This window comes from Lagenorhynchus albirostris, chromosome 8 (genome assembly GCF_949774975.1).
Source record: "Lagenorhynchus albirostris chromosome 8, mLagAlb1.1, whole genome shotgun sequence".
Lineage (NCBI taxonomy): Eukaryota > Metazoa > Chordata > Mammalia > Artiodactyla > Delphinidae > Lagenorhynchus > Lagenorhynchus albirostris.
The window spans coordinates 53,707,960-53,734,680 of record NC_083102.1 but is presented as its reverse complement, the minus strand read 5'-3'; the positions used below and the strand labels follow the sequence as shown (position 1 = coordinate 53,734,680).

General features: G+C 37.4%; 1 protein-coding gene across 2 annotated transcripts; it reads right to left on the bottom strand.

Moving 5' to 3' along the window:
• Window positions 1–26,560, bottom strand: STEAP2 (STEAP2 metalloreductase). Of its 2 annotated transcripts, none has more exons than XM_060157001.1 (5): window positions 14,864–14,990; window positions 14,099–14,623; window positions 11,117–11,644; window positions 8,080–8,244; window positions 1–579 (listed from the first exon to the last, which is right to left on the bottom strand). In XM_060157001.1, the coding sequence occupies exons 2-5, from the start codon at window positions 14,588–14,590 to the stop codon at window positions 562–564; spliced, it is 1,203 nt and encodes a 400-aa protein (XP_060012984.1). In that variant the 5' UTR covers window positions 14,591–14,623; window positions 14,864–14,990; the 3' UTR covers window positions 1–561. The 2 variants fall into 2 exon arrangements, with proteins under 2 accessions (XP_060012984.1, XP_060012983.1); XM_060157000.1 differs by lacking the exons at window positions 1–579; window positions 14,864–14,990 and adding exons at window positions 5,530–6,108; window positions 26,427–26,560.
• Window positions 26,561–26,721: the final 161 nt, after the last annotated feature.

The window sequence follows — 26,721 nt, the reverse complement described above, 5'->3', positions numbered from 1 at the left end:
AATGATATAAAAACATGGCATAAAATTTGATAACGATATTTTACAGATTACAGAGTTTTAGCAAATATCTATTACATAGTTATAAAGAAGACAGTATTTTCCAAGCAGATATAAAATACCTAATGAAAGGTCAAGGCAGGAAAATAAGTATAATTAATTAACAATGGAAAATCAATTCTAATGTGAATTGCACATTATCCTTTAAAAACTTTTAAAGGTAAGAATTATTGCAATCTAGTTGATTCAAACAGTGTTAAACGGCATCGTGATAAAGAACTGAAGGCTGGAATGGATTAGTTTTGATTTCATAAAAAGAAACCCAAATTTACAATGGCTTAAATACAGGAAATGGCAGTTGAAGTAGTGAAGTAGTCAATATCTTTTTAGTTTCTAACATGTCGTCCTTAGGCCTTGGTCTACTTGGATATTTGCAAGGGCTCCTGTTATATCACAGTTTGGCGGGAAGATGGAGGAATAAGATAAAGGAACACATGCTGCTTTTCTTTGAAGAGACTTCCAAGAAGTCACTCATTTGTACCCCTACATATCGCTGGCCAACACTCAGTCACACAGGAACACCTAATGGCAAGGGCAGTTGAGGAATGTAATGGGCAACAGCTTTTAAAGTAGGGTAACTAGACATTGAGAGACAACTTCCAGTCCCCATTCAGGCTGGATATCTGTAAAGCTATGAAAGACCTTTAAAGAAAATCCTAAGAGAATCTTCCTTGGAGGTGGCAATTTGGAAATCATAAAGAAAGAACCTGCACTGGTAATTTAATTTAGCCCATCTAGCCATTAGGAGAATCCAAATAGTCTGCCCTAATTTTGGATGACTGTATGTTGTTAATCCAATGATTTGGAAAGTTAAAAAAATCTGAGTACAGTAGTCTGCACCCCCCTTATCCACAGGGGATATGTTTCAAGACCCCCCAGTGGATGCCTGAAACCAGAGATAGTACCAAACCCTATATATACATACATATGTTTTTTCCTATACATACATATCTGTGACAAAGTTTAATTTATAAATTAGGCACAGTAAGAGACTAACAACAACTAATAATAAAATAGAAAAATTATAACAATATACTGTAGTAAAAGTTATGTGAATGTGGTCTCGCTCTCTCTCAAAATATCTTATTGTACAGATTTAATGCCTTTTCCATCTTAATTAAGCACTTGTCACACACTGTGGCTGTAACTTTTGCAGCATGAGGTCCAATGCAAAACTAGCTTGAATTTCTTTTTCCTTCTTCATAATTTCATGGATAGAAGAATCTTTCTTACCATAAATCTTAGCAACCTCAGCATACAATTTTTTTTTTCTTATTAAGTCAAAAACTTTCACCTTTTCATTTAGAGGAAGCACTTTACAGCTTCTCTTTGGCATATCTGAATTGCTAGCCTCACTACTCTTGTACTTTGCGACCATTATTAGGTAAAATAAGGGTTACAAGCACTGTGATACCACAACAGTCGATCTGATAACCAAGACTGCTACTAAGTGACTAAGGGAAAGGATACACTGAACAGAGGGATAATTCACCTCCCGGGTGGGTGGGATGGAGCAGGAACTCCCGAGATTTTACCAAGCTACTCAGAGTGGCACACAATTTAAAAGTTATTCATTGTTTATTTTTGGAATTTTCCATTTAATATTTTCAGACCATGGCTAATTGTGAGTAACTGAAATCACAGAAAATGAAACTATGGTAAGGGGGGGACTACTGTGTGTACATGTGTTAAGCTGAACTAAATGTTTTTTGGTATCATATAGACAGAATCTCTGAATATTAGCACTTTATAGTTTTCTTGCACTTAAAAAAAAACTGAAGAACATATTCATCCCTATAAAATTCACTGTTCAAAGGTATGAACAAATTGTGTTTCCACTAAAATTATTACAGTGTCATTTAGAGCAATTACATATACTCATTTAGAGCAATTACATATACTGAAGATGTATCAGAATTTGCTTTACTGACTTATGAACAGCTGAGGATGGAGCAGCTCATTTTCATGACAACACATCGCAAATATAAATCTTAACACTAGACTCAGGTTATTATACTATGTGTGCTTTAAGTCATGAATTTACAAAATAATTTCAACATGACATTTTAGGCTGTTTAAATACTTATTTCAAAACAGAGATTTTATAGACTGACACAGTTTCAGTGTTCATAATACTCCTAAAGAAATATTTATAAGTTACATTGATGGTACTTTATTTAAAACATCACATAAGAATCTTTAACTTTCACAAATGAAACTTTTTTGGAGGGGAAACCTCTCTGTAGAGAATTTATTATGAAATAGTTTAATGGCAAAAGGCAATTAAAAAGAATTAAGACTTTTACATGTTACATAAGAGATAAACAATAAAAAAAATTGGATATGATATATTCTTAAAAGCCCTTTTACACAAATAATTTGCATAATTTGACTGTAAGGATTAATATACATTGAGTTACTATTATCAAATTAATTTTAAAAGTAAAATTCCTTAATCAACCCAAGATTACGCTAATTTTAAGAAATTAATCAGGTAGTTTAACACTGGAGCTCATTAACCAATCCCATATGTAGCACAAAATATTCCTCTCTGATAAATACCTATAAATATAATTTATTCATACTTTAAAATATTTTAAAATTTAAATAAAAATCTCTGCATGTAGACAGTCTAGGCTAATTTCCATATATGCTTTGAAAAATATATGCTAGCATGAATATATTCTTATTTAAACATGATTTAAAATATTCTTAATAGAGGAGACATGGAATCTGCACACAAAAGCTAGGTAGCATGATTCAGTCAATGATTAATTTCCTCTTAGGAAAAAAATTACTTAATTATTTTGCATAGAATTAAAACTAGGTATATTTTCTACATTCTTATAATTTTCTCAGGGGGGCTTCTCAAAATACAGTTAAGGAAACAAAAAAATCCCACTACTTTAAAGTTCCCACTACTTTCTCACATCTAGCAAGAGCAGAATTCAGTCCTACTTCTGAGGCCAGAGTAATGATTTTTAAAGAATGATTATGAGAAATAATGATTAAGAAAAATAATCAGGTAGGAAATAGTAAAATAAAGCAATTAAAAGTCATTTAAGTAAAGCAGTTAAAAGTCAATATTTTTTTGCATTTTTAGAAAAGCTTTTGAACACTTAGGATTATAATGAATATATTATATTTATTCTAAAACTTCAAAACTATTTCCTCTTTGTAGTACTGAAAAGGAGATATCACCATTTCAAACAACTGTTACATCTTATATACATTTTCATAAACTTTGTTTTTTCATATTTTCAAAGGCCCCACTTATCTGTAATAGTGATAATTTTATTTATCTTATTGGTTAATTAATATATACATGCAACAATATACTTCAGTAGTCATCTAACTTTTAAAAATATTTCATTGTATTTTCACGTTAACTGGTGCAAGTATGGGCTTAAGGGAGTGGAACTATAGGAACAAGAAAATATTAAAAATATGCTCTTAATTTCACTAGTCCACTATATAGTTTATAGGTGTTTAAGTTATCACCCAACTGAATCCCTACTGAGAACTAACAAGTAAATGATTATCAAGAGGGAAAGAATATAATTAAAATAAAGAAAAAAGAAAAGCTCAAGTAAAAAGTGCAAGCTACTAAAATTCAGCAAGAGGACATCAGAGAATCATGAGTAGTTTACGAAACTGACATGATGCGGTACTAGGGAAAGAGCCATTGGTGGGAAAGGTAGCCTCCACTAAGTAAAAGTCCATTTATCTTTGGCAGCTGGATTCAGTAGAACCTTACTGGGTAAGTTTAAAAATGTTATAATTTCAGGAAGAGGAATACATATAATTGTATCTGTCTGCAACTTTCTATTTTAATAAGCAAAGAGCAAACGGAAAAAAAACATAGGGCCTTCTAACCAAAGTATGAACAAAATGCAATTTTAATGTGGAATGTCAGCACTGAAAACTTTCATGAATAATCTGTATGATTCTATGTCTCTAGAGTACATTTATAATTAACTGCTCATCTAAATATCCTTCATGCTTGCAAACTGCTCCCTAATTAGTGGCTGAGCAGGCAGGAGGATTTCTCAAGAAGAGAAAAAGAGATGACCAACTCTACAGGGACTTTTTAAGATTCTGTAGGACCTCAGCCATTCATTAAAACTGCTGTGGTCCTATCTGCTGTAGTCCCTCACTGCACAGGGAGGCCTATGGACTGCCATGGATCTCCCGGGTCCTGTCCCAGGCAAGATCCTCTCCTAGGGTAAGTGTGGATTATCCCACAGGCAATGATAAATTTATGATTTTACTATTTTCATATATCTTTTGACACCCACAACGCACTGTAAAGAATGTCAGTGCCTTTATATCATAGAGGAAGCATCTAGATTGGTATGCATGGGGATGGGGCAGGGGCCATACAGCCCAGAGGCTAAAACTGTAGCCTCTGAAATATGACTGCCTGGACTTGAATGCTGGCTCTGCCACTCACTAACTGCATGACCTTGGGCAACTTTTCTATGCTCCAGTATCCTTATATGTAAAATGAGGAAAATAACTACCTCTGTCATGGGGTTGTTGTAAGTACTGAATGGGAAAACACAAGTAAAATGCTTAGAACAGTGCCTGGCAGGTTATAATCCATCCATGAATGTCAGTAAAATCCTGTACCATTTGGAGTATGACTGGCTAAGGTGCAACAGCATAGATCAGCTGACAACTCCTTGTGTGTAAACATAACACTTTCCCTCTAACTAGAAACAATTATAAGATTCCCAAGATTGGTACTAGGTGAGAAAGATCAGTTTTGGAGGCCAGATGTTACTGTCTTCTCCCTGATCAGTATATTAATATGCAAATAAAACTGCTCTGTAACAAGATAAAGAATAAAATCTTTCATGAGGTACACATTATCAGTATATAGTTCATGTCTCCAATGCATTTTAAACATAATTTCAAGTTCAGTTTGTCTCTTTAATTTGTGTTTGTTTATAAATCACATTGGTTCATACAATTGATTACATTCTTCAAACCCGATCTTATGAAAGAAATATAGGGATTTTAACCATGCACCCTTTCCTAGATACTAATGTAATGTGTCCTTTCTTAAAAAAAATGCATGGTTATGCATTTCTATTTCTTAAGCTAGATAATAATTAAAACCTTACTGAAGCTTCAGAAAAGAAATATATCTATTGAATTATATTAAAACTTAAAGTTCTGGGCTTCTCTGATGGCGCAGTGGTTGAGAGTCTGCCTGCCAACGTAGGGGACACGGGTTCGTGCCCTGGTCCGGGAAGATCCCACATGCCGCGGAGCGGCTGGGCCCGTGAGCCATGGCTGCTGAGCCTGCGCGTCCGGAGCCTGTGCTCCGCAACAGGAGAGGCCACAACAGTGAGAGGCCCGCGTACCACAAAAAAAAAAACAAAAAAAACCTTAAAGTTCTGCTGGTGTGCAAAGTTTTTTAACATTATGTTGTATCTATATTATTAACTACAAATATTTCTGCCGGATTATGGAATAAAGTTTGTTAAAATAACAATAGCCTTACGATTGTACAAAACAAAACAAAACATACCTACATTTCAACAATAAGTTGACTATAAAAACTCATATTGGCAAAATGTGACATTAGTGAAAACAAATTTGAAGAAAATTCTACCACTAATTCAGCTGAGATTTCACTGAAGAGGTATCAGCCCATAGCAGTTTGACAGTGCACTTGCAACTGAAGATAAAGGAAGTCATAAAAATAATGGCATGAGGAGAACTTTATATGGCATCAGGGAGCACCATTTATCATCACATTACTGTAACCCTCTCTGGTGAGAGATGAGGAACTGCTCCTCCAATACCTTCTTCTAGAAATTGGCTCTTTTCCCAGCCTTTTTTAATTCTCTTTAGCTTTTGGCTTATACATGGAAGGAGTAAAATGATCTTACCCAGAATTACAATTGAGGGCAAAACAAGAGCAAGAACAAAGTTTGGCGGTGTATAAAATCTGTAGTACTCTTCTTCAAAAGCTCGTTTCCATCCATAAATTAAAACATGGAAAGTACTTATGAGCAGAGCAACATAGCCAAGTGTAGACTTGAGATAGGGGAGGAAGAAAAAGAAACAGAATAAGAAGGAAATTATTCAAACTCATAAATTAACCCATCCAGATATACCAAGTTTATATTTTGATAACACTATTTTATCTTAAATTACTGAGTTATTCTTTGTTCTCTACTGCATTAAACAATTTTAGTATTTTCATATATTTCTTATATATTTATATGTACTTTTTTTACACAAATAAGGCTGTATTGCATATAGCCTAATATTTTGATTATTTATCACATCCAGAACCTTTGCCTCATGTCATTAAATATGAAAACATGACTTTAATGCTGTATGATATTCTATTGAATGGATGTGCTATAATTTACCTAACCATTCCTTTTTGTTGATCATTTACTCTGTTTCCTACTTTCCTCAACTATAATGTCACTTTAAGCCCTTTTCTATATTTTGGTTTATTTCCTTAGAATTGATTTCTAATAGTGGGATTACTGGTCAAAACATCTGGGTTTTCCTTAAGGATACTGATAAAAACTGGAAAACTCCTTTATAAAAGTTATCCACATTTCTACCAGTTGTGTTATTTTTTTTAAATGTGTGTATGTGTGTATATAATACATGTATACATACATATATACACGTGTATATAATAAAATTAAATGCTGAAGAGCATTCTCATAAGTATACACACACATACATACTAGTTGAAGATAAATATGAAAAATCTTACAGTATTAATATGTAACATAAAAAGCATTTCAAATGGCTTTATCAACCATATTATATAAGATTATTAAGAGCACTTTGTTAAACAGTTCACAGGTTAAAATCAAAAAGTTCAGCATTTTGGGTTCCCTACGTTATGTTTAATTGCTTATTTAAGAAATGGTCTATGTTACATAAAATGTAGTACTACATCGGCATAATAATGTAACTTCTAACTTCACTGGGGAAGGATCAACTCTCTCGCAGAAAACTGTTCTGCTTGCAATTACTCATCTAAATTTATAATGATACTTTGCACCTGTCTAGCACCTTTTATCAGTGGGCCTTCTATTTCTTTTCAGGTGTGATTAAACTAGCAGTTGGGAAAATATTCACATTTTATTTCCCTCAAAAAGGAAAAATGAATTTAGACGAGGGATATGCCCTTAATTTGAATGAGATTTTTAGATCACTTAAAAAAAAAACTCAAGCGAAGAGGCAAAAAACAAAACTAAAAACAAACAAAATTTAGTGTACCACCAAATGACACCCATCCGCATATTGTGCTATAAACCATTTGGATACAACCAATACTGATTTTATGGTAACTTAGGTAGGGTCTCAGTTTCAGTTATATATTTTTAAAGTACGCAAATGTATTAAATAGCTATTACTGGAGAAAGTGAAGTTTAACTTGTCAAAGAACACAATGTTATCTTGAAACCCCTTTGTAGACACTCATATACATATGTATACAACTGATGTACCAAATACATATACTAACAAGAATGATAAGGCTGGTTGCTTGCCATAATCCATTAACTACCACTTGTGTTTGTATGTGTATACACATTTCCTTTAAAGTATTCAAACTGAGCTTCTCTCCACTTGAATTATGATGAATGAGACTTTTCTAGACAGATCAAGATGACTCAAAATATAAAGTAAGTCTTCATTCATTTGCCCAATAATAAATTGACTTTGGTATTAAACTTGATCTAAGCTCATTCCTCCCCCACTTTTTTTTTTTTTTTTCTTTTTCAAATAACCTTTATCTGTAACATAGTAGGCAGTACTATCAAAGCTTTCCAGTAAAGTCCTGTACTGGTCTTTCACTTGCTAAACCAGAATGGTCCTAAGCTGGCCTCTAGCAACACACATTCCACGAGCTAGGTGCATGAACAGCAGTCCCAGGGGCACTCTTTTATTAGCAGCATATTTAAAATCCAACTGTACTTAACTGGAATTAAAAATCTATGCCACCCAGTCCCTCACCAAACAAACTCCACATACCTGAATGAAACTGAATTCCCTCCAGTTTAAAGCATTGCTCACTGAAGGGATGGAGGTGACCGCCAGGAGGGAAAGTAAGCCAAGGCTCATTATACCAAAGGAAATATACATTTCAACTCTCCAAACTTCTTCCTCGTTCCAAGAGTTTTCAATATTTGCATGAACCTAACAAGAAAGCAAACGTTAATTTCCTTTGTTTGGTAGAATATTAACTGATTCAGCACAGAGTTCACTCTTGGCCTAACAATATGTCATATATTGACATAGAACATTTGAGTTGCACTAATTCAATTTAACAAACTGTTATGGAGAACCTATTACTGGATGGTATTGTTCCAGGTGTGAGGGAAAGAGAAGGGAAAGTTAAACAAAAAGAGGGCTAAGACTCTCTCCTTCCTCACCCACATGTGAGAAGGGTGGGTAAATCTGTCACCACATTTGTAATACGTCATGGTGACAGGGACTCTGGAGTCCCAAGACCGTGAAATACTGAGTGGTTGGTTCCAGAGGGACACAAAAGAAGTACTGGCAGTTAGACTTAGTTTTCTGGTGCTTTTATAAGTTAGTTTAAACTTGGTTGCATATTTTGGGTACACTCTGGCCTTAGTTCAATTTAGAATCCAGGCAGGGAATTTCTAAACTATGTCTGTGCCTTCCTTTCTTACTTGAAGATTATTTATATGTTGATTTACCTCTTCTTACCTTCTTTTCCCCAGGAAGCTGAGATTTCCCTGACGATAAAGCCCTAAGGAGTGCAAATACTTACCCACTTGAATGGCCTCATTAATATACTTTCCAACTGTCCAGTTGCCTCATTCAGTACTTTCCCTTACATTGATAATGCACATATAATCAAGCCAGAGTTTAACTCTGAATATGTTGTATTCTGCATAGGGGCTACTTTTAGAATTGTCTATTTACATGCAAACAATATAATTAGAGTATAAATCAAGGCTTAGATTCCTTGGGTTAAAGCTTCGGTTTAAGTAATCTATTCATGGAAAACATTCTAACTTAACACCAGCTTAACTTTTTGTCCAATTCCAGGTAACCAAACATACTTGAACTGAAAAAAAAAAAGAGAGAGAGAAAAGCTATTTCTTAGCCATTAGTTCCCTGAAGCAATCATACCAACACCCTGAAAAGAGCCACAGAGCTTCTCTGTGGATAAAGGCTCTTATTATCTCATTTGGTGTCTATACAACAATACAGAATAACAGCATACTCCAGTATACCTGGAGATTACAACCTGAATCTATCTACAAGCCCTCCCAATTCATCCCTTTGTTCCATGAGTATGTTTTTTGAGTGTCTACAATGTGTCAGGCACAGTTCCAGGCATTAGGCATATATCAGTGAACGAAACAAAGATCCCTCCTCTTGTGAACTTACATTATGATGAGAGAAGGCAGAGAACAGTAAATAAACAAAGAACACAAAGTGTCTTAGAAGGTGGTAAATACTATTGAACAAAGAGAAAGAAGAGCAGGTAAAGTAAGAGGGGCTGAGAGTACCAGGGTTGAGTCAGAAGCAGGTGGTAGAATGTAAATTGGTGTCCAAAGGAAGGCCTCGCTGAGGAGGAAGAAATTTTCACATATTGAGGTATAGGGAAGTCATTCTGGCTTATACACGATTTGGCTTGAAATTTATGCTAATTAGAAGAGCCTGTCTTACGGCCTGTCAAACATACATTGTATATCAGCTTTACCATTAAAGAGAAGAACGTTGCTCATCATCAAGTTATACAAAGGGTTCAGTCACAACCCACTGTCAGTTGACAGCGGGCCCTGAGGGGAATTCAGGAGGAAAAAAAACAGGATGAGGCTTTCTGTGCTTTCAAATACTGGCCCCTAGGTCGTTAAGATGCATATCTTAGGAAGAATTTCAATGACCCCAGATTCTTGCATCTTCCCATATATAGGAAAGCACTAAAATCATTAACTTGAGATATCTGTTCTTTGTGATTAGCAGTAATTCTTTATCAAAGATATATGTTTGACTACACTTATTTCCTAGCCAAAAAATTCATATACACACTGGCTCCTTCCCTGCCTCTTCAGAATAGTCCCCTCAGAGCTACTGAGAGGTTGTCTTCAGTTGGGCGCAAATAAAACTCTCTTCTATTCTTATTATTGATTGCTTATTGATTATTTGTGTCAACAAACTGAAGACATGAAGGAGGTGAGGAAGCTGGTGGAGTAGATATCAAAGCCTTAGTATTCATTTAAGTGGTTATTTTTAGAGAGAATGGCTTAAAGAACACCAATCTAGTATTTTTTTTCAAATTATTTTAGGTTTTATTGTTGAAACAAGTGTAAGTACTGGATGCTACATACTTGGACCATGATGCCTTGGTTTCTTATAAAATGCAAAAGCTCTTACACATTTGTTTAGTACACACACACGGTCCTCTGCTTTCACTGAGAAATGCTACATCAGAGAGCTTCAGTGAAACCCCTTACATTTGCTGAATGGAAATTGAGGAAAATCGTAGTCTATTCCATCATCAAGCCCCTTCTATGAAGCTCTCCCAGAGATTTTCTTGAAGAGCTAAGTGCTAGAAAAGGTTCACCTGAGGAAGCAGTATCTTTCCTGCTTTATGATAACAAAAACCTTGTGTGTCTCCTGATCTTGACTTCCTATTCTGTTTTATATTTTCACTAGTTCTAATTTCATTGTGTATGTTTACTGAGAACTGCCTTATTATTTCATGGAACATAGACAATTATAAAATAATTAACTGATGCTGAAAGTAATCACTGCAATTGTAACATTAAAAAAAGAAAACAAAACCCAGCTCTTTCTGCAAAGAAAGGGATAGTAGCAGCTTTTATTCTAAATGATTCTGAATTAGCCGCATAATTCTTGTGCAGAAACATTGTTTAAAGAACAATTCTTTCTCTTCCCTAAATATACCAAAATTTCTATTACAAGATATGTAAAGTTTTATTTTACACTGTTTTAAATCTCACGTTTTACAAATTCTAATAATCACGCATTTTACTAGCATCAGATAAATATCAAGCACGTCCCATACCTGCTGATAAGCCATGTTGAGAAACAAGTATCTTTCTGACCTTCTCATTGGTAAGCAGAGGCTGTAGGCAACATGGACTGAAGCGAAGAAAAAGCTTAGTAATCCTAGCTGTTTTCTACACTGTAACCAGGTCTCCAACCAAGGTGGAAATCTCCTATACTTGGTGCCATAATAAAGCTGATAGGCAGCTGCCAGGAGACCTGCCAGGTACACCAGGGACAGCAAAGTAATGGCAACTATGGGCAAGGTTTTATTCACAATTTCAATAGGAATCTTGTAAAAGTCACTCTGCTGGTTTCTAATATATGGATAAATCACATCTCTGACAAAAGAATAAAGAAAGAAAAACGTGGCCAGGCTTATGGCTACCACCACTGGCCCTCTCCAGAGAGTAAATAGTCGCAGGGGTAAATTTTCAATCTCCCTGGCTGATGATAATGATCCCAAGTCAACGGGAATGAAATTCAACTGACGGGCAAGTTCAATAACCTGTTGTCGAGCTTGAATATTGTTGCTGCATATATAAACCTATGGAAGAAACAGAAGACTCATCATTACTATTATTGCTTATAAAAATGGTAACAATCACACGTTCCATTTAATCCACAGAGCATCACTTATGATGACCCTGCGTGATGCAAAAAAATTAAGGAGATAAAGCATTTATTAATCTATTTATAGGTTAAAATAGTATCATAAAAACAACAAAGTCCTTGCTACCATCAATGACATGAAAAGAAAATGCAGAAAAATCTAGCTTGAACCTGGGAATAGAAGTCCTCAGGGGAAGGGAGGCGGGAAGAGAGAAAGGTTTCTGGATCACCAGATTCTGAGCAGACAAGGTAAGGTCTTCCCTCCAACAGTCTAGGTGGAGTTTGAGCTGCAGGCCATGCCCCTCCCCTGTCCAGCTCTCTCACTCCTGCAGGGAACCCGGTGGGGCTGGCTCTCCAGGCTCTGGTGGACAGTACTTAGTTCTAGGACTGTAGTGATTCTGCCGAGTAGAGTGATTTCAAGCATTACCCTTTATGGCTATTCAGCAAGGGAAAAGATAAGCATGGATTCTGAATGGTTGAATTTGTAATTAAAACCTCTAAATGATATCATGATGCTATACTATTTATAAAATTTAACTTTTGGCTTAGGAACCAATTCACCAAAACCATGGATAATCTCAGGTATATTATTATTTCATTGGTCAGAATTATGAAATTCTTTCATCTTTAAATGAGGATAATTTAAAGTGGGGAAAAATAGCATTAATAGGCTTAGTTAACTTAAACAGTAAAGTAACTGCCATTTTCTAAGAGCTGTTGCCTCTATAGGAACTCTAAGATGGGATTGTGATCAGTGCGGATGAGGGTGGGCTTTCAAACTACCAAAACCTCTTAGATATTGTAATGTAGTTGAGAATTCACAAATATTTGCTGAACACCAAGTTCACAAGTTCCTGGCTAGAGTGAGCCAGGATTAGAGTTAGAAAAATTTTGCTATAAAATCTCTGAGCTATGTTCAGGGAAAACAAATTCCTAAATGTATCCCTGAGGATGTTTATATAAAGACTCTGAAACAGACCACACTTAAATGCTTGCCTACTAAACCTAGTTACATAATGGTGAGAATGTAGAGCTCTTAGGATTTTTAATTTTATCTAACGTTAACCATATAAATGACAAAGTCTATACTATTATACAAATGTTCATGAACTTCTAAAATGGAGCAGGGAAGGTGGAGAAATATATACCAAAGAAGTAAGGAAAAGCATTCTCAAATTTATTACAAGTGTGACAATGGTGGATTAAACTGTTTTTACTTCACTGGGAAAAAAACTACAAATTATAAAATTTTATAATAAACCAAAAGAATAAATCAAACATTCATAAAGCCACAAGGACTACAAAATACAAATGAAACTCTTTCTGTAGCTCACATTGAACTTAATCTCTTGTTCTATAATTTCTTTTGTTGAATAATTAAAATTATCACAAATATGGGCAAAGGATTAAATTCAGGTTTATCTCTAATTTGCTAGATTTGTATCCATTGCCAAGCCTTGGTTGATATGCAAAAGAAAAACAGGATTCAGAAATACTCTCTAGGAAAGTAAGAAAGTATACATTCTTCCAAATTAAACACTTGAAAATGAATAGTTATCATGACTCTGATATGCAGCATATGGTGATGTAATACTTGAATTTATTTTCTAAGACATCTAATCAACTGTCTTTATGGACAAAAATAAAAGTATTTTATCATCATGCTTCATTATAATGCACAACCACAATTTTGAAAGATTTTTAAGGTGCACTATTTTACGTGTTTACTTATAAAAGCTCCCATTCCACAAAAGCATTGATGGAGCTCCCCATCTGCTTTATTCTCAAACTGAACTAAACAGAACTCATAGATTAAAGGAGAACCTGAGAAATCCAATCTGCTTCTACCTTCCCCACGCAGATTGAAATCTACCCTTAAAATAAAACAAACTGGACTATTTAAAATTCTATGAATAATCTACATAAAATAAAAGGTACTTCTAAAGCATTCTTCTTCAGGATCATACTACATAGCAGGTCGCTCAGAGATGGGATACTGTTTACCAAATAGCTTCAAGGAAGGAAGAAGGGAGGATGGAAGGATGGGTGGGAGGGAGAGAGGGAAAGAAAAAAGACATGATTGAGATTGTTTTAATATTTGAGGAAGCAAGGAGATGGCCCATTATTCAACTGCCAACCTTGTCTTTTTCTTGAATTAGCTGATTATGATAGGAATGTTCCAGTTATTTTCTCAGCTTTTCACATCATTTTGGGAATAGAAATGTGCCCTTACAAGGTCAGGACACAAATCTTCAGGAGCTCATACATAGTTTTCAAAATGATAATCATTGGAGAGTGTCAAAATTCAGTTTTTAAATATATGATATTTGTTTTAACTATTTCAGTACAAAATACCATCTAACTAAGAATAAAAGTTAAAAATACATACTTGTCGGCTGGCATCCTTTGGTCCTAACTGAAGTGCCCAAGCTGAGATAACATTAAATCCTTTCACAATCAAGGAGTCCGGGAATAATGAAGCCAAATATTCTGCATTGGATTCTGGGTATTGGTTTATCCTCATGTTATTGCTCACATCAATCAGGATTTTACCCACAAGCAGATGTCTCAGGTCCCACAGGGAGGTGTAATGTTCTCTATGTATAGCAACAAATATTATGTTTGTTTTTATTAGAGCATCTTCATGGTGAGTAACATCTACTACATGAGGAAAAAATTCAGAAGCAAACTTAGGATTTCTGCTTCCTATGACCACATGATAGCCACATCTAATAAGTCGAATGGTCAGGGATTTAGCAAAATCCCCACTTCCAATTACACCTACAGTGACCTTCCTTGCATCTTTGATACCATTTATGCCATTAGGCAAAAACGTTTCGCTAAGGCTCTTGGGGCTTCCCATCATAGAGATTGATTCCATGATACGGACTCTTCTGAGATCACCAGGGATATCCTAGGGGAGAGAAAATAAAATGCTCATCAATTACCTATTAGCAAACATGAATACACTTCTAGATGTTATAACAACATCCCTTGTTTCTAGAGGCAAAATAGTTTGGCAAGCTATATAACCTCGAACACTGCAAGACACAATTTGTAAGCTAAAAATGGATCTCGAAATAGAAAAATGACCTGTCACAAAGTTGATGCGCTAAAGTGGAGCTTCTCAAATTTTAATGCGTACTTAAATTACCTGAGAATCGTGTTATAATGCAGATTCTGATTCAGTAGGTCTGGAGTGAGGCCCAAGATTCTGCATTTCTAATAAGGTGATGCCAATGTTGCTGGTCTACGGGCCCCTCTTTGAACAGCAAGGCTCTAGAGTGCAAAAGGAAAGAGACTGAAGTTTTCAGCAAGGGAGAACTTTTTAAAAAACACAGTTCTAACAAGTGTGATCATCCAGTTGCTCAGCAGACCAGAGGCAGCAAGTCAGAAATGCCACTAAAGGTAGAGAAGGACTATGACAGTTCATCATAGCTCACAAGACAACAGAAAACAGAAAAACAATAATAAAAACCAAGAACTTATTTATAACCCCAAACTGTCTACAGTCATTTGTGTTGGGGTCTACCTCAGTAGCTAGTGAGGGACTTTATTACTAAATGAGAGTAAGCTAAATCAGCTACTAAAGAATGAAACCTTGCACTTAAATAATATTTTCAGAAAAGTAGGCATCAAAATACAACAAAGAATTAATTAAATACAATAGACTTCTATCATTCACCCTATGTCCTATTAACTTACCATAGAGAAAGATAGCTTCCCTGTGTAAAGGGGGTTAATAATGTGTTGATGGTCTTAAAGCACACAGTACTTTTGAAATCTTTTTCTTCCCGTTTTTTGGTTTTTTTTTTCCCATTGGTTACATACAACATGATGCAGTTATTTTTGCTGGAAAAATCTGTCAAATTGTTTTCTGAGTGACTAACACCTTATAGGCTCATATTTGTTGTAACTTGCTCGAGCACACCAATCAGATCACCATGAATCAGTGTCACTGTTGGGTCTGGATAAAAAATACTCTTCCATTTTATCCGCAATGCACCATTTCCTTTATGCTAACAGCAGATATGGATCACTTCAGAGAACTTAATGGATTTTACAGGAACAGGTGGAATGTTTTAAAAAACATTTTTTTGGGTTTTTACTAAATGAAATTTGAAATTACTGGAGCAAGGAAAATCCAACTTTTTACCCTAGAACTGGAGCATGTTCAATGACTCCAAATACATCAGTAAATTAATCTTTAAAAAGATAATAATAATATTACCTAATACTCATATAGCATACACTATGTGCCAGCTCTGTGCTTTACAAATTAACTGAGAGAATCCCCACAACTACCCTATGAGATAGGTACTAATACTGTCATGCCCATTTTGCAGATGAGGAAACTGACACATGCAGAAGATAATTTGTACAAGGTCACAGGAGAGAAACTAGAGGAACCAGGATTAGAACCCAGGCAGTCTAGCTAAGGTATGTGTCATCTGGGTGCATGTAAGGAATTTAAGGAAGATATGGGGGCGGGGGCAAGGTGGAAGAGTGATGGTTGTGTTCATATTAGTGTATTCTCCTTCTCTGGTGATGTCGTTGCTCCTTAGCATTACCTACTCATCTTAATGTCTAACTTGGATATTGGGAAAGGAGAAAACTCACTATTTTTTAATCTATTACATGTTTCATTTCATACTTTTCAAGATATAAGGGGTGATAATTATTTCTTGTCCCTTGGAGTGACCCCATACACCCTGAAAGGCAGGCAGGGGTCAGAGGCACCAGGTTAGTACAAAACTGTCAACATCTTGGAGATATTGTTGGCCACTTGGAGAATCAGGAACAGTTAAAGGAATCAGAAGTAATTAAATCAATGCTCATTTCATTAAACAATTCAAGGTGAACTGACCAACCTACCCCTAGTCGTATACATTATCTAAGGGTAAAAAGAGTTAACTAGACTCACACACCAGAAACCACGTTTCCTATATCCCAGTCCCAAGTTCTTCTGAGTAGAGACTGTAGCATCTCCCCATACGTAAGAATTTCAAAATCTTTAAATATAAGAATCATGATATCAAGACCTTTTCAAATGAAAAACAAAAACAATACAGTATCACTTATCTGCTTATTTTACAAAGCAAGTTCAAACCCCTTCTGCACATCAGAATGTGAATAGGTTAAAATACATTAGGGCCTAATAATGTCATCTCTGGGTACCTCATTATACCCTGTATTTTATACATATTAATAAGTGACTCTGTCCTAACATGTCTGGGCCTTATTCACATTGTATTTCTAATGGCAAGTTCTAACTGAACCCTTTAATATTATGACTGTGCCTACAAATAGAAGTTGGACTAAAAAATGAGACTCTTTTCATCAAAGTGTTAAGGAATGTAAAAGCATTCATGAGAGGAAAAAACAAAAGCCAACCTTTAACGATCGGAGAGGTGGATTATTTGTGTATTGCTGAAAGCATATAATAATACCATGTGCTTGTGTGCTATTTCATAGTTCACAATATTTTCACATATATTACCTTATTTAATTCTCAGATGGCTGTGAAGTACATATTATGCCCATCTTAAAGATGAGGAAACAGAGGCTTAGAGAACCTTAGCAATTTATCAAAGACAGTACAGTTGGTAGTTAACACAAGGCTTCAATATGAGTCTTTTGACCTCTGCTCATTCTAATATTGCAGTGCAAACTTTGTATGGGGAATCTTAAAACTGTCTAGATCACCAAATGTCACCCATTAACTTTGTTCTCCAAAAGAAATACTAACTCTAAATAGTTCAAGCTTAGGATAGTTTTAGGTAAATCCAAAGCTATAAGGTTAGGAATTCTAGCTACCAGTCAATTGTTCAAATCAATCAATCAACAATAAATCCAATTTTTAGATCAAAACCAACCAAAGACCTAAATTTATTAATACTACAAAACAAAACATGATTGGTTGATGGGTATCTCTTGGAGAACCCCCAGATAGCAACTCATTTTCTTTTGGGGGCTCTGCAAATACTGTGAAGGTGTGTACTGCTTCAAGAGGGAAGGGAAAAAGAGCCGAGAAGTATGTCCGTATCCTGTGGAACCCATCCGTACACAGACTTAAAAGCAATGCATCTCCACAAACTATGGGGGCTGAGACACTGGGGCAAAACCTCATCAATCACTTTACAATTTGCTAAGACATCATTTTGGATCACTTGATTAACAGCTGAGTTGAAGTTTACAATCATGATATCCATTAAAAATGGGGTTATAAGAAGTGAATTATGTCAACAGCTGAAAAAGGTTTACCTATTTACAAAATAAGAGTAATAAGCACCTTACATTGTACATGTCCACTGACAAGAAGTGATGCAACTATAATCTAAAGGCAGATCTACTCTGCTGTGATCCAGCGTGAATTTATCCAGGCCACTGTGTGCTTTGCACATAAGAGATAAAGAAGAGACGCATGGTGCGTACACTTAAGGAGTTTACGTTCCAGTTAGGAAGAGACAGTATGTACTTGGAATAAAAAGCAGAAAAAAAATCCTCATATCAGCATATAATTAAGAACTAGACTGTATGATCAGAGCATAGTTATTCTAGAAAATCAGGGAGAGAAAAATATCACATGGTGTTCCCTTACCTCAAGTCATTCTATATATTTATGAATTGTACTTGGGAAATAATCTCTAAATTACACAGAATGTCTTCAAACCAGGTTCATGACAGTACACTACAGGCTTATTCTAGCTTAAAACCATAAGGATCCAAAATTAAATTTGGCTTTCTGTGACCTTACTTTAAAAGTGCTAGGGTACGTAAAAAAAAAAAAAAAAAAAAAAAGTGCTAGGGCACTGGTTCCCAAATGTGAAGCTATCACTGGTCGACAGCAATTAAAAAGTATATGGATACAATAGGGAGTTTTTCATAAAATTATTCAATTTAACAAATTGTCCTTTATTCTGAGAGTATCTCTTAACTACTGGTCAAAATGTCCTTTTTTCATAAAAGGATAGTGATAACAGCTGTTTGAGTTGGCAGTCCTATATAGATCCTCTCCCTCTCCTTTTTATTTTACTGGTCTGACATTAGGAAGCTCTCTATATAAAGTACACCTTAAGCCTGTTGGAGAGAATCTGGGGAGGGGAGAAAAGCACCTTGGAACAAACTCCCTGATGCTAGAGATGTCTGCTTAATCCTCACATGAAATATCAAATATCCCAATCTAATTTTCTGTGACTAAATTGTGATTCTTACCATCATGATCTTTGGGTTGCAAAAAGATATTCCCTACATTCTCAGCATTTAAATAAACATATAAAACCCATCTGTTTATAACAATAAAGTATTTCTTTGAGGGAAGAGGTGGGGTTTTTTTTTAGGTTTTTATTTTTTGGAAGAAATTCTTAAGTCCTTTAGACAATGCCAGAAGCAAAGCTGCAATTCTGCTTGAAAAATTAGAATGTGATTTCTAATTTTTTAAAGCATGGTCCCTGAACCAGCGGCATCAGAATCACCTGGGAACTTGTTAGAAATGTAAATTCTTAGGACCTACCGGAGACCTCCTAAATCAGAAACCCTGGGAGTGGAACCCAGCAATCTGCATCATAAAAAGCCCTCAGGTGATTCTGATGCACATTAAAGTTTGAGAATAACTGTCCTAATATAATGCAGTCCAATCACTATTCGCTATTTGAATATTAAAATCCACTTAAGTCAGACTATTAAATTCTTCCCCTCAGTTGAAACTTTTGCGTAATCTGTATGCATCCTCATTTAAAAATCATTTTCCAAAAATTACAAAATAGTAATTTTATTAAAACTATGCAGATCTATTCTTTGAAATTCTGTTTATAAACTATGGTAATTACAAATGATTCATTAATATTTCATACTTGGATCTGAGTGTCTTTTTGTGTTAATGTTTTATAGAACCAAAAGATTTTCAGAAAATAGCATTAAAGCGAAAGTTTGACTAACTCCAAGCCTTCCAGACTTTTCAAATAACCAGAATTTTAATGAGATATTCAAAATTACAAGTAACTTCCAAGGTATTTCCTAGGCTTAGTATGTATTCAATATATACGTTTATATGGGTATGATTTTATGATGTTTCTAGGTCCTAAATCATCAAAACAAAACTTTATATGTTTATTATGTTGCAATTGCTAGGGTAAGAAAGCAGTCTAGTTCATGGTAGGAAGATTTTCAACAAAAAAGCGTTCTGGTTAAATTTAGGTTAGTCTAGAAATTCAATTTTTAAAATGTATTACTCAAGGACTTCAGTTAATAAAAAATTTTAGTATCTTCTTCAATAAATTAAAGCAACAACATCCCAAGACCTCCCCACCAACCCACTTTTCTTCTGTGTTTAGGCCAGAGAAGAAGCTATACACGTCCTTCCATCCACTTCATAGTATATATAGCCTGCTACGTCAAGCACAGCCATGTCTCCTGTGCACGCCTGGGCTTTCATAGCACGGCAATTTAACATGACCAGGGGGTATGTCTAAAATGAAGCTGGGAGTAGCAGGTCTCATAATGGCTGAAATAATTTCCCCATCTTATAACCTTGTTGCAGATGGTACTCTGAGATAAGGACACCTATATTTATTGGCTAGCAAATACAAGTTTTTCTACATTGCAGTAACTTATTCATAAACAAATAATCTTCTATGATGGGCCTGCTATTCTAGCCTCTACACAAACCCCTTTCCCTAATTTCAATACCATACCATAAACAGTTTACCAATGGCACCAATGCCCACTGGGTGCTATGAACTTTAGGGGTCTCTGATGATTGACATCAATTTAGAAATCAGTCCACAACCAAAGGTCATAATGATACTCACCCATCCATCCCCAACCATTCCCCCATCCAATGTCTCACTGAGCCCTATCCACCAGGCATGCAGCTAGATGTTAACACTCCAATGATACAAAACAGGCAGTGGCTTCCTGGCCATCCAAGCAACATGATGATTAAATTATGAATATTGAAGCATATATAACAACTAAAAAATAAGTTTTATTGAGGTGAAATATACATATCATGAAATTTACCCATTTTAAATGTATAAATTAATGATTTTCAGTATTTACAGTTACGTAAGCATCTCCACAATCCAATTTTAGAATATTCCCACTAGCAGTAACTGTTATTACTCAAATTTTAATAAAACCTGCCGAGAGTATACGCCTCTTTAAAAAAAAATCCTACTTCCCACAATGTCCTGAAAGCCCCACTGGCTTTTATACACACAGCAGATTGTGACTTCAATTTTGCTGACTGTGCTGGATGCTATGGGAGTACCAGAAGGTCCCACTCACTGCTTGGGTTAAGTGGAGAGGCAGAGCCTCAGTCTCAGAGCTGCCTCTTCCCACAACAGAGAATGACCTTCTAAAGCAGCGGTTCTCAGCTCCAGCTGCACCCTGGAGTGACCTGAGGAGCTTTACCACATAGTGATACCTAGTCACCACCGCCCCTCCACCCAGATTTTTATTTAATTGGTCTGGAGTTCAGCCTGGGTATCAGGATTTTTTAAGAGATCCTCAGGTGTTTTAATATGCAGCCAAGATCCAAAACAACTCTACTAAAAGAGTTAGGATTCAACCTCATACTTACATTGGTATTTGGAGATAACAGATGTGGCTTTTTGATCCACAGTTACACTCCTTTTCACACTGTTGTTTGTAATAATGAAAAATAACCCTAGCAAGAGACTAACAGCTGCCCTTGAATGCTGGAAGCTATAGAATATGCATGCAGCCCTTTCCCCTTTCTCACGCAGGCTCCGAGCTATCTCAGAAGGTCCACTCACTATTTTGCAATTTCCTCTCTTCATTTTTTGGAAAGGGCAGTGCCATTCCTTAAAATGTGTCATCCCACCACACAGCATACTTTGTTCCTGTTAGCTCATAACATTCAAAATTCAGAATGTTCCTGTGAGGCTGTCTCTTCTTTCCACTTGACGAGGGGCTCCTCTCCTCAGTTCTCCAGGCATCAGAGGTTCTGCTGACCTGAGCAGACGAGAATTTCCAGGTGGACCAACTATCAAGCTTTAATGTGGGTATGATCATCTAGAGATCTTGCTACAATGCACATTCTAATTCTCCAGGTCTGGGGGGGGCTTGAGAGTGTGCAGTTTTCCCAGGCCCCCAGGTGATACCCATGGTCCTAGTTCATGGGCCACATTTGGACTAGCAAGGCGCTAGAGTTTCTGTACCTTTTGTTTTGATCTTATTCACAGGTAATACAGACTACAAAATTGAAAAGACTATGACATTTATAGAAAGTTTTGTTTATGTGGTGTCGAGGAGAAAGAATAGGCCCAGGCTTCTGAAATCACCTTGTTTTCTGAGTCTTAGTTTCCTTTGTTAAATGGAAAACAAAAAAGTTGTACTTGACTCTGCATTCCTTCCCAACACTAAAATTCTTTTGTTTCCAAGAATTATAGCTAGATAATAATGGTAATTGCTAGCTTTTATTTAACACTGTGACACTTCTACTTTATGAGCTCCATCTAACAGTGTGATTTAAGTAGCATAAGGGTTCTTTGAAATTTCAAGGTCACAGTTTTCTTGCGTGGACATTTGACTTGATGTATGCATTTAAATCTTAAAGTATATTATCAAGCTAAGAGAATTCCATTACACTCAGATACATGAAATCCTAAGATTTTCAATTTAGAGGAGTTTCCTTGACATTCCTCTGGCTGAATGGCAGCTGTTGTGCTATATTAATTTTATAAAACAAAACAGAATTTGTTTCACATATAAACATCTAGAGCATTAATTGTTGGATAACAGTAACTCTGAAAGGGCTGTCCTCAGAGATCTTGATGACATTCACAACCTGCTGATTTGGATGTGTTATCAAGAAAATGTAATCCTCCAGGGCCATGAGATGAAGTTAGTGTATTTTTGACTTTGAAAGCCACATCTGAACCTTTCTTCTTCTGTCCTGCAAACCCCAAGCTCCTTTGAAGCCCACGGCACCTCGTAATATCCTCTCCCTATACTCACTGCTGTCATCTACTGACTTCTAGCTTATTCATTATCACTAGTGACTTTGGCCCCCAATACATACAAACTCTTCCTCTCTATCCCAGCAGTTGTCATCCTTGTCTACTACTTCATCAGTCAAATGGATGAAGCATTCAACCTCATGGCTTCATTTCCTTCACTTATTCATCTAAGGCAATGAATCTTTGCCTCCACCATACCTCAGATATCTCCAAGCACTATCTCTTAGCCTTCCAATAACCTTAGTCAAATGTTCACACTGATAATTGCAGATGGTAGAAGAAATCTGATCCACTGACTATATTCTCACTCTCCCAGTTTCTTTATCCATCCTAGATTCCACAGTGTATATTTATCATTACTCACTTAAAAAGATCGACTCTTGTTACAGACTAAATGTTTATCATCCCCTATCCCCCAACAGTTCATATGTTGCAATCCTAACCCCCAATGTAATGGTATTAGGATGTGCAACCTTTGGGAGGGGATTAGGTCACAGGGTGAAACCTTTATCAATGGGATAAAAAGAGAGCCCAGAGAGGTCTGGGCTCTCTTCTGCCATATGAGGACACAGTGAGAAGTTGGCTGTCTATGAACCAGGAAGTAGGCCCCTACCAGACTGAATCTGCCCTTGCTCTGATCTTGGACTTCCCAGCCTCCAGAACTGTGAAAAATAAATGTTTATGGTTTAAGCCACCCAGCCAATGATATTCTGTTATAGCAGCCTGAACAGATTAGGACAACTCTCTTGTTCTCCATCACATCCACTTGGCAAAACTCAAGCCCTGGAAGAACCCAGCTATCCATTTTCACTGTATCTGTATCCAAGTTGGTGAAGGCTGCTAAAGAAAAATCAGACAACGCAGCTCACCTTCAATTCACAATCATTAACCTCACCTATCAAAGGACAGTCTGTCCACTTCTGTCCTAGAGACCATCCCTTTTCTCCTCCCAAGCAGCTGTGGTTATGATCTCCTCACAGACATCTCAAACTTAACAGTTCAAAACAAAACACTTTTTCTACCCAGAACTGTTTGCATTCATCCAAATTTCCTCCTCTCAGTAAATGATATCATTACTCATCAGTTGCTCAAGCCAGAAATCTGGGAGTGATCCTCCAGTCCTTGTTTTCCCTCACCCTTGACATAAATAAAATCCAACACCAGGGCTTCCCTGGTGGCGCAGTGGTTGAGAGTCCGCCTGCCGATGCAGGGGATGAACGTTCGTGCCCCGGTCCGGAAAGATCCCACATGCCGCAGAGCGGCTGGGCCCTTGAGCCATGGCCACTGAGCCTGCGCATCCGGAGCCTGTGCTCTGCAACGGGAGAGGCCACAACTGTGAGAAGCCTGTGTACCGCAAAAAAAAAAAAAAAAAAAAAAAAAATCCAACACCAACTTCTGTTTTCCAAAATATTTCTTAAATCCCTCTCCAATGACATCAGCTTAATCCAGGTCTCTCTCATCTCTCACCTGAACTCTGCAAACATTTTCTCATGGTCTCTCTACTTACTCCTTTGCCTCTTTCCAAACCATTCTCTAGGAAGCAGCTGAGATCACCCTAAATTGTAAATCAGATGATGTCTTTCACCTCCTTAAAAATCAGTGGCTCCCTGTTGCATTTTGAACGGCAGTCACCTTCTTGACCTAAATGAACCTGACCTGAAGACTCTGAATGAACTAGCTAGTCTTAGCACAACTCCTTTTTAAAAATATTTTATTTATTATTTATTTATTTAGGCTGCACCAGGTCTTAGTTGCGGCACAGGAGATCTTCGTTGCAGCATATGGGATCTTTTTAGTTGCGGCTTGCGGACTCTTTAGTTGTGGCGTGCATGTGGGATCTAGTTCCCTGACCAGGGATCAAAGCCGGGCCCCGTGCATTGGGAGCACGGAGTCTTAACCACTGGACCACCAGGAAAGTCCCCCAGCACAACTCTTCAATGTCATCCTGTATGACTGTTATTCCCTATGGTCCAGCCACAGCAACCTTTTCTTGAAGTAGAAAAGACCAATCACTTTCCCATCCTGTGAACACTGCACATCCTATCATGTCTCTTCAATACGATGATTCACTCCAGTTTTGTTCTGTTTTGAGCCCCTGTTAGGTTTCCTTTCTTATGTAACTGTTCTTTACTCATTACTATTTCCCCCACCAGAAAATAAGCTCCTTGAGGGCAGAACCATGTTTGTCTTGTCCATCGTTGCCTCCACAGTGCCTGGCACATAGTATACACGTAAGAATGCAATAAATATTCTTTGTTGTCAAATGCATCCAAAAATGTCAGGACCAGAAGAGCTGTAATAGGTCTCTAGATAAGATCCCTCATTTTGCTGATGAAGGCTTGTGGCCCGAAAGCGGGTGATATGTCAATGTCATGGTTAAGTCAATGTCATGGTTACTGGCTGAGCACAGACAGAATAAATGCATCTCCTGATGCCCTGAATGCCCTTTATTGAAACTGCAGTATTAAAATATAATTACGCTCATTCACTTCAAGTCTATTTTCCATGTCACTAGTACAATAAAAAGTGACCTGGATACAGTTTTTCATTTCCTTTCTGCACAATTAGCTCAATTCATCATTATTAATACTGTCTCATTCCCTTACCCCTCCACCCCCCCAATGACTGACAAGCTAAGAGAAAGAAACTGCAGCCATTCCAGTTATGTTTCTAAATATGCTGCAAAATCTCTAGGACGGGTGTTTTTCTTCTGTAGACAGCTTTTAAGCTTTAAAACAAGAGAGAGCTGTAGAGTAAAAAAAAAAAATTAAAAAAAATACAGCCTTAAAATAAAGAAAGAAAAAAATAAATGGAGGTCAACACGACGAGGAAATAATAAAGGTGAAAAAAGTGTATGGGGTGTGATGGGGTACTGGTTTGGAGAGAACTAAAAAGGTTCCCAGCACCAGGGCTGTTAACAGGACTAGAATCCAATCAAAGTCAAGAGGGTGGCAGTGGGGCAGGAGTTCGAATTCTACTTGCACTTCCACCCACAGCAATGAGTGATAATTAACCATGGCCTGGAATAAGTTTTTCCATCTAAAAAATGTACGGCCTGAGGAGTAAAAACTGACATCAATCCTTCTCCAAGGGGTGGGGAAGATAATAAATGGAAATCTCTCGACAGAAATTCTCTTTATCTCCCTGCTCTATTTTAAGAGCAAGATTTTGGGGGCATAATTTTGAACAAGTTTTGGCTGTGGCTGAATACGGGGTTCTGATAATTTAGGACACTCAAAGAAGAGGCGAATTACTTTCTAACACTTAATGGCCTAAACACACCACGGTCACATCACTGGGTAATAAACAAAATGACTACTAGAAATACTTAGATTTCGAAAAGCAGCGCTGCCCGATCTTCAATGAAATGCCCCGCATGAACCCAAAGTGGTAAGGAGACTATCAGGGAGGCTAAGGTAACCTGGCCGTCCTCTCCCTTTGGGGCACATCCTACCTGGGACAATGTCTCTCCTGGCCTCCTTTCTCCTGGGCCCAACCAACCTCAGGACTTTCTGGGAGCTCGGGGAAGTAGGGGGCGGGATCCGTGGAAGAGACACGCTTCCCACTCCCCGCCTCTAGGTACCAGGCGATCCAGGACCCCAGCAGCTCAGGCGGACGCCGCAGACGGCGCGGAATCCAGGGTAGGAGGGATGCAGTGCTTGGCGCCGACCGCATCTGGCCCCCCAACTCCGCCCCCGCCACCGCGTCTAGAGCTCTCCCCAGCCCGCTCACCTCCGCGCCCTCCGCGCCGCGTAGGGGCGGGCCTCGCAGCTCTCCGCGAGCAGCGCCGACTCTCCAGGGGCCTCGCCGCGCTCTAAGGCCTAGGAACCGCGCCTCCGGCCCGCGGCTGCACACTGGCTGCCGCGGCGGTCACGCTTGGGCAGCTTCCCCGCCTCCCCAAGCTGGATCGCGCAGGACCGGGGAGGGAAGGAGGAGGAGAGAGGGCGGGAGGAAGGGCGGTGCGCGGAGCCCGGCCTCGCAGGACGCGCCGCTAGGGGCTGCGCTCAGTGAGGGCGCAGAGCGCGGA

Excerpts from the sequence above, each read along its gene's own strand:
- STEAP2 (XM_060157000.1), bottom strand. The coding sequence starts at position 14,590 with ATGGAATCAATCTCTATGATGGGAAGCCCCAAGAGCCTTAGCGAAACG. Across the intron at positions 11,645-14,098 it reads CAAAGGATGCCAGCCGACAA|GTTTATATATGCAGCAACAA; the intron begins GTATGTATTTTT and ends TTTCTTCCATAG. Across the intron at positions 6,109-8,079 it reads GGGAATTCAGTTTCATTCAG|TCTACACTTGGCTATGTTGC; the intron begins GTATGTGGAGTT and ends CCCTATCTCAAG.